General features: G+C 35.7%; 1 protein-coding gene across 1 annotated transcript in view; it reads left to right on the top strand.

Annotated features, from left to right (window-relative positions):
• ano3 (anoctamin 3) overlaps positions 1-14,274 on the top strand; it is a 105,266-nt gene that overhangs the window by 31,751 nt on the left and 59,241 nt on the right. The window contains exons 2-4 of the mRNA XM_067379446.1: positions 4,900-5,094; positions 10,519-10,649; positions 11,004-11,159. Coding sequence (XP_067235547.1) covers positions 4,900-5,094; positions 10,519-10,649; positions 11,004-11,159 — 482 coding nt within the window. The remainder of the gene's footprint in view (positions 1-4,899; positions 5,095-10,518; positions 10,650-11,003; positions 11,160-14,274) is intronic.

Genomic DNA, 14,274 nt, shown 5'->3' with positions numbered 1-14,274 from the left:
TGTGCTCTAGTACATGTCTTCCTAGCCTATGATTGAGTCTGGAAATAAAGCTGAAATTAAAAATGAGAATTACGCCATGATTTGCTATTCACACTTACTAAATATGATCGGATTTCAATCGGATATGCACAAAAAATCTGATTTAGACTGACGTTTTGAACGTAGCCTTAGATTCGCACCAGCTGAGAGAGTCAATGGCTGTGGTGACGGTGAGTGCTTCATGAGAAAAATATATTTGTATTAATTGTTAAGCATTTTATGGATTAGCACTGACATATACAGGTGTTTAGAAATATATTGTATGCTTGTTGTTTGTGCCGCTATATGTGTAGTATTAATATCCAGTTTGATGTTCACCTCCATTATAGAACATGTGCGAGTGTGATTCCCGAATCTGATCACCGCTGTCCTACGTGTTGCCAACAGGTACAGGCCATATGTTTCAAATGTGTTTTTGTATGATTGTTTTATGTAGTCCATGTGAACTGTAGTATTTTAGATTTGAGGCAGATTAGAAAGCGAATGGCTCCTAACATGTGCGAGTGTGATTCACGAGTCTGATCACCGTTGTTCTGTGTTGCAAAAGGATAAAAATCTATTCCATTGGTGTCCATCGTGAGTTCTACACAACCAAGGCAATCCTGTTACTTTAGCATGTTGCTAAGCTAATGCCACAATAAAAAAATGCAGTGATGTGCTGATATGCAAACACACAAATACTGGAATGTGAAATAAGAAATTTTTAATTACACAGAATTATTTCATTATTGAATGAAAGTTTGTTCATCCCATATCAACATTCCTCTCACCTAACTTGCCATATTGGATTTATATTTTTTCCGCTGATTTTTTTGCTTGCCAAAGGATACATGCAAAAAAGCCTTAAAGGGTTATTTCATTAATTACTCACCCTCGTGTCGTCCATCTTCGGAATACAAATGAAGATATTTTTTGATAAAATCAGATTTTTTTCTGAAGCACACATAGACATCATTGCACCTTTTGAGATTTTGCTGCTCTCCCTGCTCTTATCCATGCTAGGCTGCATGGATGCACAGGGAGTTCTTGAACAGAACAGAATCCATACCGCCAATACAAACTCTATGCATTATCAAACATATTTGACGATAGTGGTCCTGACAGAAACATGTACAGCGTCGGCCAATACTGGCCAGTAAGTAATGACAGAAAACACTGATTTTGAGTTTATAGTGTAAAACAATGCAGTGCTCGAATGTTACAGTGAGTTGTTTAGCAGCAGATAATCAATCATAAATTGCCTCACTGCTTATCTCATTAAACATTCATGTGCTTTATAAAGTCTCAGAAACTTTCATGCTGTGTTCAGTTTATGTTCAGTGTGAAATCCCTGAACTTGGCACTCCATGATTAATTACTGCATGCTGCAGTATTTCAGTCATTAAAAACAATGGTTAACAGGAAAAACACTTAAAGTGCTTAAACTGACTGAGTGAACCGCATGCATATAGGAGTAAAATGTACAGCAGTTACACTGTTAATTATAAGACCTTGAATTAAAGATCTTGAATTGATTCTTTTGCAACAGTTATTACTCCACCGTATGTGCATGACATCATTAACGACAGTCCTATATTGTTGAAACAATAGGGTTAAAATGACGGATGTGTGACAATGTTACAATGGTTTTGGGAAACTGTAATAGTGACTAGCTAGTTAATTTCTCTAACTAAGCATTGCACAACGTGTTGGTTGAGCAGCGAGTTGCACTGTTCGGGAAACACACCCCAGAACACTCTAGGAACCACATAGCACGATGTTAAAAACACTCAAAACACCATAGCAACAGCCTGGCAACCACCCTATTTTGGTGGTGGAGAGCTGTGCACAGGCAAGCACCTCTTACATCATCGTCAAATGCAAGTAAATGTCTGTTTTTTTTAATGTAGCAAAATGGGTTACAGGCAGAGTTTTTCCAAAGTAATTGTCTCTGGTGTCTCGATCCCAAGATTCTTCAAGAAGGGTATATTTTAGGGCTGAGCATTTGGGTTTCAAGAGGCTTGTACTGAATTTTGAGTACTTAAGATGCATCCAAAATGTGAGAAAATCTTGATTAATTTAGCCCTGCATGTGTTTGTTCTTTGAACTTTCTGTAACTCTCTCTCTGTGTGCTTTGGGTTTTACATTCTAAATCATTGCTTCTTGTTTCATGTTAGCTCTGTTTAGTATTAAAAGGTTAGCCGTAGGTTAGGAGTGGGTTGGATTGATGTAGCCATCGTGGGCAAGGTCACTCTTAGAGGAAATCCACATCAGTGCTATCTGTGTGCAGTCATGTGGGGAAGACCAGGCATTTTCCCAGCTAGTGATCTCTCTGGCACCGCCTTACAAATGAGCTTTTCACTGGATGTGTGTTAGTGTGACCTTGAATCATACTGTCTTCATGCTGTGAAATGCTTTTTTAATTAAATGGTTACGCGGAATCATTTATTCAGATGTGATGATTCATTCTTTAGCATTCTGGTACTTGAGAGGTTTGCTTTTATTGTTTTGGCATTGGTATTTCAATTAACTTATGTTATAAATGTCTTAAAGAGAAACACTGTGTGTTAACTTTTATTAAAAACATTTACAAACATTATGCATCATAAAATTCTTCACATATCATGGTCATATACACTGAACTGAAACTTTAATGCATATATTTTATCTAAATGTACAAGAATCTTTCTTTCTTTTAATCTGTTATGCATAAAGGCTTATTAAAGGAGCCATATTGGTCATTCAGTGTGTGCTGAGGATAATCATCTCATATTACATTCAAAACATAGGCTGAAATTGCTCCCAAGAGGATTATGTTTCCTGCCCTAGGATTGCTGTCCATACTGTTAGAATAATGGCAGCTCTAAAACATTAACCTAGCGTTAAGTGGCATTACTTGCTTGATGCAAAATTTCACTTTGAGGTAAATTCCTTAAATATTTTATCATCTTAAAGCCTGTTCATATCAAGAACGATAACTATAAAGATAACGATAAAGATATAGTTCTAAAAGTTCTTCTAAATATAAAGGAATAGCACTACAGCTATTACGATAACAATATAGAGAAACCTGAAATGATAATGAACATTTATTTTTTATTTTTTATGATAAAACACTGACAGCCAATCACAATACAGTCTAAGTTAAGGGCTTGTGCATTTAAAATGGCAGACGATATTGCCGAGGTCCAGAGAAATTCACCAGTGTTTGACAAGTCAAACCTCCTTTTCAAGAATACTTTAAAGAAAATGGATATATGGAAAACAATTATTCATACCCTCTGAATAAACGGTGAGAGAAGTGTAATTATCGGATATGAGATCGTGCCAGGCTAGCAAACACATAAAATTACCTCAGGTATTCAGCACTAGTTTGGACTTCATCAGCTAAATTCACTGTTAGATTAGATCGATTACACTAGCTATCCACTCGAAACATAGCATGCTGAGGACATCTGCTGGTTAAAGACACGTAAATGCACCAAGAACAGCAAAAACATGTTGTACACACTTTGAAACCGCAGCACGTGAGCTTAGAAAAGACAAACCTTTTCGTCAAATTTAGTTATTGTTATAGTTATCTTTATAGTTATCGCTCTTGGTGTGAACATGCCTTTACCCCGCAGTTGTCTCACCCACATTTTTAAAGTGATATGGGAAAGCAATTATGTTTCAAACAGGTCTACATACAAATAACAGATGTAAAGTATTTTTAAAGAAACTTTAGTGTTACTTTAATCATGTTACACCACATTTAGATATCATTCATTTCATGCATATTAACTGATAAAATGGAGGACTCAGCTGCGGAATACACCAAATACATTGCCATATTTATATTTAAATGAGAGATTTTTTAAAATTCTTTGTTTCTGGTCAGTGATTTTGTTATGTATTTAAAATATCTTTTGGGGTGTAACGTTAATTAAAATATACATTTTCAAAACAATTTCAAATTAGGATCAGTTTGCTAATATTAATGCATTAAGTATCAATAAACAACATTTTTACAGCATTTCTTAATCTGTTTATGTAAATTTGTAAACATACTATTGTTCATTATTAATTCATAATCAATCATTCATACATACATTAATGCTAATTTATACAACTTGAAATGTTAAAAAAAAGTATTAGTGCATGTAGAAATTAACGTTAAACTGCATGGATTATAAAATGTTCATTGTTACTTTAAGACAGCTAATACAATATGTAATGTTACAACTTAAACCTATTATCAAATGTTCAGTCAACTTTGGTTTATGGCCCATATAATGGAAATTATTATGTGTTAACAAAACCGCTATTTCTGTGTCTATTGCAAACCGAGAAACAGCATCTTGCCCATGTGGTATTGAAATGTAGTTAGTACATCCTTTATCCTTAGATGACCTTGTGAGTCAATAAAGACTGACCCTTCTTCCAGGAGTTATTTAATTAAGTAAATGTAATACTGGTTGCCCTTTATGTGATCATGATCCCCTTGCATTTGATAGCAAAAGTGAGTTTTACTGGTACTATATTGCATTACAGAGTATTTGGATCAGCTTCAGATTAAACAGATTCTTGAGACATGGGACAAAAGAACTTAAAAACAAAGAAACAAACAACAACAGTTTTGAATTAATAGGCGCACAGGGGTATTCAATCACACTTCAGTGGAACCACCTGATTTTATTTATTGTAACTCAATGTGTCAATGCCGTCAGATAATATGTGCCTTTTATATTTGAAAAAAGAAAAGAAAAGAAAAGAAAAGAAAAGAAAAGAAAAGAAAAGAAGAAAAAAGGGAAAAAAAATCTCTATTATAAAAATGGAAATGTTGGTATTTTTAATTTCATTTCTCAGATGTGTATTTTTTTTATGGTTCTTTCTCAGCAGGTATGCACACCAGTATAAGTCAGATTTTGAAGGAGAAAACGCTAAAGTCGTCTCGCCGCAGTTTGCCGTGTCTGGCTCAGAGCCAGACACATCCTCAGAACCTCAATCACTTCCTGTCTGTGCCTCTGAGTCCTGAACCCAAAACATACTCTCACAGCGTCAGTGCCTCCTGCACACACATCACACCTCCCACAGGTAAGCACTAGTATCACTTTTATGTGTGTTTTTAGTTCGCTTATGGTTAGCAAGATAACCTTTTTGTGTGGTAAGCTAGCATGCCCTATTTAATGTAATAGACATAACAAACCATTCAGTGTTTCACACTCACAATCACAACTACAATCTCAATTCATTACTATTTTATGTTTTTGCAAATTGGTAGGTTAATTTGTATGAATTCAATTTGTATGAATCGTACAATCTCATTCAGACATTTTCATATGATGGTTATATTTAGGGCTGGTGTTTATGCTTTATTTCTAAAAATGATACGTTTTCGTAAAATTCACACAGTACAATTTTTTACAAAATTGCTGTGAGGTCAGGTTGGTAAAGGGATAGTTCACCCAAAAATGAAAATGTTGTCATTATTTACTCACTTTAATGTTGTTTTAAACCTGCATGACCTTCTTTCTTCTGCTGAACACAAAGGAAGATATTTGGAAGAATGACTACCATAGTATTTATTTTTCCTACCATGGCATTAAATTGGTTAATGTTTGGTTACTGACATTATTCCAAATATCTTCCTTTGTGTTCAGCAGAACAAAGAAACTCATACAGGTTTGGAACAACTTAAGGGTGAGTAAATGATGACAGAATTTAAATTTTTGGGTGAACTATCCCTGTAATACCCAGTTTACTTATCCAAGTAGACACACTTATGGTGACTCAAGTCCTCCTGGGAAGTTTGTAATCACAAATAGGGAAGTCTTAATTACAACATCATGGTGCATTCAAATAACTTGCAAGATGGCGATGTAGCTTTTCTGCATAAAATTCAACAAGATTTTTTAGCTCTACATCTACAAAATGAAGAATAAAGAATGAGCATCAGATTTGTTTTTGCTTTTTTATGGTTTTGTTGAATTTATGAAGGTGGTATAAATTGAATCATTATATATTATATTGTAATTGTACAGTACTATCATATTATACAGTACTAAATGCAACTTTTAAAAATATTCATTTTTATAAATTTACCATTAATACCGTTGCTCAAGGAACCGGGGTTACATACTGTAGGTAACCTAGATGTTCTCTTTCAAAGTAAAACTTTGACACTGCGTCTTGGAGTTGATGCTATGGGGAACCAATATCCACTACGCCATGCTGAAGGGCTGCACAAACGGCATAGCACTAAATGACTCTACGGAGTTTAGCTGGAGTCAAAAGCGTGTCAACCTCAGGGCGCACCCTATGTGGCTTGCAATAGTTATATAGTACCCCCAAGCTTCTATGCTTCTATGGGACGGGCCTGAGGCAGAAGCCCAAGAGTAGGGCTAGCCTCAGCTATGTTCAAAATGCCTCACTAGCATCTCAGCTAGATTTCCGAGAAGGTTCCTAAGGAGCAGCCTACCAAAAGAAGCATGCAAGGTGCTAAAATCCTTAGTAAACAGACATAGCATAGACAAGGAGCGACCACTTAATGGACACAAAGGACATAATGCAAATTTTCTAAAATTCTCATTCACCAGGCTCTATACCCCTACTTACAGACCTCACTGTCACTGGGGGAGAGCAGCTCAAACCCTAACATAAAGAAATCCAATCCAAAAGGGGAAGAATATCCCTACTTCAAGGCCCAACAGTAGTTAGTAAGGGAAGTAAATGAAATAGAGGAACTCCACATAATTTCATTCACCCAGCATCACCCTTAAGGTGGCCAGTCTTGAGGGAGCAGGATGTCCTCTTTTTTTTTTAAGAGCCTTTAACAAAGATGCCTCACCCTGCGAAAGATAGCTGGCCAGTGTCTTCTCAACAAGTGACATCCTCATAAGCCCCCCACATTTAAATAATCTCTTCCAGGATCTTTCCATTTCATTGTGCAGATCCAATAGAAATGGAAAGCTCGGGGGGAAGGATGATCATGGCCCACCAGAAAACGTTCATTGAGTATAACTCAAATTACTTTCTCTTGTTTCTCACATGATCAAGGAAAATTCAACCTGGTCATGACATGGGTCATTACATTTAATACTTCCCCATTGGTAGGGCTGATGGAAAGAGGGGGCAAAGACAGTGAAATTGTTGAGCCCTCTCCTTCCATCAGCCCTGCTTATGGGGAAGTACTAGATGTAATGGCCCATGCCATGATCAGCTTGAATGTACCTCCTCAAAGCTAGATTGTGCCAAAAGATGGTGCCAAAAACATGCCCTCTGCTAGATCGGAAGTTACCATAGAATGGGCTTCCTGATCCAGCAGATCATACGAACTGGCAAACGAGGTTTGAGAAAGCGAAAGCCCTTCTCAAATTCCTCGGCTAGCTCGACCTGCAATCCCCATGATTTAAGTCTCCGCTGTGCCTCAGCAGCAGCAGAACCCCAAAAAAAGCACGAGTGGAGCTTCTTCACTGTGAACTTGTCACAGTAAACGCATCCATGACCCTCGAGCGCTCCCAAACAAACAACACAATGATTGTAGGTGTCCTCAGGTATCATGAAGTGAGGATACAGAGGCACAAACTTTCTAAATCACTTGTTGCTTTGGTTTATCAATATTTTGTCTTCGATTACACATGCTACAAACAAAATGGCTCCTGAAGACAAAAAAAGCTGATGATGTGTAATACAGGCACCCTTTTATACTCAAGGGTGCTCCGCTCGTGACGTCTGGTGAATAACGTCTGCCAATGAATATTGGCGTGAGGTTACATGTGCCTCAGACACCGGTCATGCTGATTGTGTTCTCCATAGCGTCAATACCGAGATGCAGTGTTGAAGTTTACTTCAAAAGGGAACTCAATAGCTTACAATGACAGTAATTACTAGGGCGTTATTATGCTTTTCACTTTAATACTGCTCCAAATATTCCTTCTGAAGGATTTGGTAGTACTGGAGTCATCAATAGTTGGTTATTATCTTCACTTTAGAATTATATATTATTTTTCACATTAAACTAAAACTGTATATAGTTCCTTAGTAGTTCTCTGAAAGGTATACAAAAATTTACTACCACATTCAACGGAGTGCTATTAAATGCTAATTGTAGTTATTATAATGTTAATATTGTGTTACTCATTTATTCCTTTGTAGTTATTCATTAATTACAGAATTCTAAATGTTTTTTCACATTTCTCTTAAAAGGGTGAAATCTGCATACATTTTCCTCACAGCTTCGGTTAGTCACTAGTGAAAGGTCTTGTGGTGCCATCAGAACAAGGTACCCATGAGCAAAGATAGCATCATGCAGGTCATGTACTTTCAGAGGTGTACTGCACTTGTCAAACAGTTGTCAGTGAAATAGCTTTCTTCAGGTGCTATAGACCTAATTGGATTTGAAAGGTTGTTTTTCGCTTGACAAAGGGCCTTGAATTTAAGCAACGAAGCTTAAAAAAACTGCTAACACAAAGTTATTGCTTTCATCACCAATATTTGTCCACTTTATCTACTCTGTTCTGAGATTGGTGCTGACTACTGTAGTCATTAACCCTTATTAGCTCTACAGGTGTGTAGATGAGATGGCTTGTTCCAAGTGCTGCTCAAATGTTCTTAGTGAAGTTGCTGGAATCATTTCCAAGTGCTGACACTGCCGTAATCCTCTAAAGAACAGCATTATATTTTCCCTTGAGTTTAGTACCACCCACTAATGGCCATCGTTTTGAACACTCCTGCCAGAAGATCTTTTAGCAAAAGCACCTGACCTGATGAGCGGAATGAATTATGGATAAAGAGTTCTAAGCCAGCTGTTTTTCATATAGTTATTCTGTAGCTTTAGTGCATATGCTCATACAGAGACATTTCAGGTCTGCCTTTTGTAGTGACAGTACTAAGGACTGGACCATTATCTGGGTGACAACAGATGATGATTCAGATGTGATTTAGTTTGCAGTAGTCTACAAAACCTGAAAACTGCTCTCCAAGGCTGATCCGTACACTCACTTGCCTTAGTCTGTCACACAAACATGTGCTTGTCCATGGAGATATAGCCTATCTGTCTATCCAGCTATTGTTGCTTAGTCTTGTCCAAAATAATTACAGTACTTGTGTTACTTTCTTGTGGAATTATGTAACTGTTGCTTATAAATTTCTGGTTAATTGCCTTTGGCTTCGGGGGGTTCAAACTAGGGCTGTCACATTATCAGTTTTTTCACACCATGGTTATCATGGCCAAAATAATTCAACGTAACGATATATTGCTTTATCTATAGAAACAATATATATATATATATATATATATATATATATATATATATATATATATATATATATATATATATATATATATATATATATATATATATATATATATATATATATATATATCAGTCAAATTCATCTTTTTTAGCCAACAAATCGCACCATTGCACACAACAATTACAACGATTGAGATTCTGAGTCTCTCTGGCTTTTTTGACACTGCCTAAGAAATAACTAGGAGAGAGAAAATACTGTTCAACAGTATTATTAATAAGCTTTATGTGACGAGCAGGGCGGGCGAGAGCCGTGAGGGAACGGCGCGAGGCCGGTGACGCGAGTGATAATGAGCGTCACCTGCGAGGCGTGCCGGCCTCGAGTCTCTCACGGAGGAGCTCCGGAGGCATAAAAGGAGGAGCGACATCAGTGAAGGACGAGAGAGGACCAGGCCTGGACTTTATTTTATGTTTTTTTATGTTTGTGTGGCCGACAGACGTCCGCGAGGGTCTGCCGGCATTACTTTCGTTTTGTTTGTTTATTTTGAGATTAAAGTTACGTTGAATGTTCACCGGTTCCCGCCTCCTTCTTCCCACAACTACTAACCGTGTTACACTTTATAACAACACAACTAATACCTTATTAGAACCCAAATCCAAGAAATGGCATAGTCTAAATGTCATTCAAAACATCTCTATCTGCATTTTATTCAGCTAAAGAGATAGTTAGATGTCTTTGTCCATAAAAGTTTAAAAATCAAGGGATGTAAATATAACAACAGAGAAAGGCGTCAGCAGTTAACAGGTTAATAACATTTTATGTTTTAAGACTAGCAAAGTAATTGCAACTTACTGTATAGTGAGTAAGGATGATGAAAAGCATAGGATATTATATATATATATATATATATATATATATATATATATATATATATATATATATATATATATATATAAAACTGTATATTTTGAGCATTTATGCTAATTAATTGCTCAGACAATTTTTTTTTAGGTAAATGCCTTGTAGAACAGTGGTTCTCAGGGTGTTTCAAAGAGGCCCTAATAAGTCTTTATTATTTACATTTAGTTATATTAACAATCTTATTAAAATGCTAAAAAAAAAAAAAAAATGAAATAATAAACAAGCAAAATGATAAATAAAACATTTCTAAATGTTGTGTTTTATGCACCAGTTGCACATCCGCATTCATCACCATTTCATTTTAATGAGTTCTTTTCATAGAACCCAGTGTTTCACTCTTGACAGACACAGGTCAGGATGTCTATATGGAAGAGAAGGAGGTGGGGGATTTTGCACCTAAAACGCATGAAACACACCTCGTCCACCAGAAGCCGGTGCCCAGAGGAAAGCTAGAGGCCCGCACAGAATCCACACAGGTACTACATCTCTCTTCTTGGTAGCAACTTCTGAGATACTAATTTTTTGACAATGTAAAGGTAGCTATTTATAAATGCTTATCACATTAAAATGTCATCATAGTCATTAGTTTAAATGATAAATCAGCAGAATATAAACATCAATTTATAGGCCAAGTGCTAAAAATTCCCTCTTGAAATTTAAATAGGTCTTTACAATTTTTTTTTATCCGAGTAAAAATGTCTGTGGTAACAGGTCCCTTTTTTTTCTGCAACAAATTACAGTTTTGGTATTTTGACATTTTGGTATTTTCTATTGCTTCATATTTTCCAATAAAATCTTATTAAATAAAGACATGTTCTGATTGTTTTCAGGGGAACAGTCTAGATAACCCCTCAGGATTGATGTTTAGAGATGGGAAGAAGCGCATCGACTACATCTTAGTGTATAAGAAATCCAGCCCTCAGGTGGAGAAGAGGTGCACATTTGAGAGGAACCTGCGTGCGGAAGGTCTAATGCTGGAAAAGGAGGTACAAGACAATATTTTTCACTAGATGACTGTGGTATATTAACATAATTTGTTTGGATTGATTCCTTTCATCCTTAAGAAAAGAAGACCGAACCATCACCAAAGTTATTGGCTGTCTACAGGATGCTGCCTTTAAATGCTTCCTGTCTAAAACTGAACCTCTGATGTAAAACCTTTCATAGAAAGCAGCTCTGTCTCTCCTAATTCATTCTAATAGAGTATTATGTTAGCATATTGCTACATTAACTATGCAATATTCTAATAAACATTAAAAAAAAAAATGTTGCTAACTACATTTTGAATAGCTTTCATGTAGCAATCTTGTATTACAGTGGTCCCTACATGGGCAGCTCACTAGGTTTTAGAACAAACTAATTGCTGTCAGTGAAGAGTCATTAAACATATGGTTACGTTTGTGAACTCAATTCCCTGAGAAGGAATTCACTCCAATCTTATTGGCTGATGGCATCTCGTTCCCTTCTCAAGGAACCGGGTTGGTAACACTTTACAATAACAGTACATGAATAACCATGAACTAATACCTAAATTAATAGTTACTTCAACATGAACTCATGATTAGTTAAGATATGAACTAATGAAGAGTGATCCTTAACTACGACAGGAGTCATAGGGATTCATGCATGAAAACAGCAGCCTTAACTACGCGTTAATACATGTTTGATAATTAATGCATTAATTAACATTTAGGGGTAAACTAAATAAATCAGCCTGTACTCTGAATTTGAATTAAACGTGATTTAATACTGTCATAATTTACACTGTAATATCAGAATCTGCCATCTGCAGCTTTGTGACAAATAATTGCAATGGCACATGATTATTTAGCCATTAATTACATAGATCTGTCTAATCAAATGTGGAAAATAGACTAACTACCACTAATAAATTTAATTTGATCTAAACTGTTTTCTGATTTTTATAGTTCATTTACATTTAGTCATAGCTAAATAGTCATAGGCCTAGTTTATTCCCGGAACTAAAGTATGAAGGGTTTGTTTCTGGTGGGACACTCATTAGTGGCGCACGCTAGGTGTTCTCTTGGCGCGTTTGTTGTGTTGCTGGCATTTTAAACTAATAAATGTTGACTGCTTTGGTAAGCCGAATTAATAATTAAAGACATATTTACATGTATGTTTTATTGGGGTTTTCAGGAGGTTATGTGCAGTTATTAACTGTATTTGTATTTCTGTCGTTTAAATGTATATGCTTTGATTAGCATTAGCTTGTGGACGCGCGCTATTTTACATGTAAATGTGCCTTATGTGTGTCTTTACAGGTATGTTTATGGCTTGCTTTCAAGTCCATATATGTTTAATTATGTAAATAAAAATAAAATACAAATACTTTTTATTTTAGTTTTTTTGTACCTGGGTGTAAAGGAATAAGGATGGCACTCTATAGTATTTATTCATATATTAGTTAATGATGTGTGATATGTGCATCATGTCATGACTTTACTTGAGGGGGCACAATCATAATTAACTCATTATTAACTAAGCATATACTAACATCAACTAATGGTTTGTTAATGTATACTTATGTCATGACTTTACTTGAGGGGGCACAATCATAATTAATTCACTGTTAACTACTTACCAAATTCAGCTCATGATTATCATTAACTTACTATCAAATACACTTGTACTAACACAACTATATAAGTAATCAGCCCAGTTAAGTGATGTTGTTTGACTTTTCAAAAAGTCAGAGAATGGAGGTACAGTATATGATCACGGCCTGCGTCTGGATGGAGAGTGAACTTCTGAATCTGATCCCAGCAAATGCTCCCTGACTTTAGTTCATGTTTCCTGTTTGGTTATTTTTTTGGGAACCGATTCCTCAGGAACTGATGTAAGTCACAGTAGTTTAGTTTGATAGGAAAGAATATCACAAAACAGATTAAGACCTTTTAAGATAGTGTATTTAAATAGTGTATTTAGTATTTTATATGTTTGATAGGGAGGGTCAGTGAAAATAATTACAAACTAATCATGTGCCTTTCAGTAATGTTTATAATGAAGCTGCTGATGTCAGTAGTTTAAATTCTGACAATAATAAATTGTTTAAATTTATTTCAAAGTCCAAATATGTATTATTCCTTCTTATAGATATGTTTGATTTAGTTTACCCTAAATGTTAATTAATGCATTAATTATCAAACATGTATTAACGCATAGTTAAGGCTTCTGTTTTCATGCATGAATCCCTATGACTCCTGTCGTAGTTAAGGATCACTCTTCATTAGTTCATATCTTAACTAATCTTGAGTTCATGGTGAAGTAACTATTAACTCAGGTATTAGTTCATGGTTATTCATGTACTGTTATTGTAAAGTGTTACCACCGGGTTTATATATGTAACCCTAAAATGTTCTGGAAAAGGGACTCCTGCGTTAGACCAGCTTGTATTCTCTAAGAGCTCCTAAGAGGGAAGACCATAGATATAGCCCGGGTGTGTCTCATACGTCCTGAAAAGTGAAGCTGCGGGCTCTTTGATCGCCCCCTGGTGGCTGGATGCAGTACAGGTCATAAACCCCGCCCTCTCAATGCAGACAAATGAGACTTGTCAAAACATAAAAATAAATTATGCTTCAAATAAATTTTTCTGAAAGATGGTTTTGGTCATTTAAAGTAGTTGTTATCACGCTGATATATATTCAACTGTTCATTTTTGTGATAACAGTGTGGTTACTAATTATTTTTATGGGTATAAAATAATAATTAGCAGGATAAAACTAGTGATAGCCTACTCTAATTACAGCAATGGATCTCCTGTAACGTTAGTTTAACTTTATTTTAAATGGCAGGACAGTTTCTGACGATTTAGAGTTGTTTCTAGTGGCATATTATATTGAGTTTATCTACTGAATTTGCTGTTTCAAAAATATTATTGCTCTAGAAACAGAATAGCCTATTATTTTATAAGTAGTATTTTTAAATTGTGTATAATTTATATAGCCTATTTAAAATACATCAATGATGACGCAGTCGTCCGGGCGGAAGTTTGATACCGCGACTCCGCCTCCGGGCTCCACTGACAATTCCTTTCTGCGCATGCCCAGGCTCCAAACTTTTTTTTACGTTTTTGCGTAATGT

This window comes from Chanodichthys erythropterus, chromosome 24, assembly GCF_024489055.1.
Source record: "Chanodichthys erythropterus isolate Z2021 chromosome 24, ASM2448905v1, whole genome shotgun sequence".
Taxonomy (NCBI): Eukaryota; Metazoa; Chordata; class Actinopteri; order Cypriniformes; family Xenocyprididae; genus Chanodichthys; species Chanodichthys erythropterus.
The sequence above is the reverse complement of the archived record's forward strand: the minus strand, read 5'-3'. Positions and strand labels throughout refer to the sequence as shown.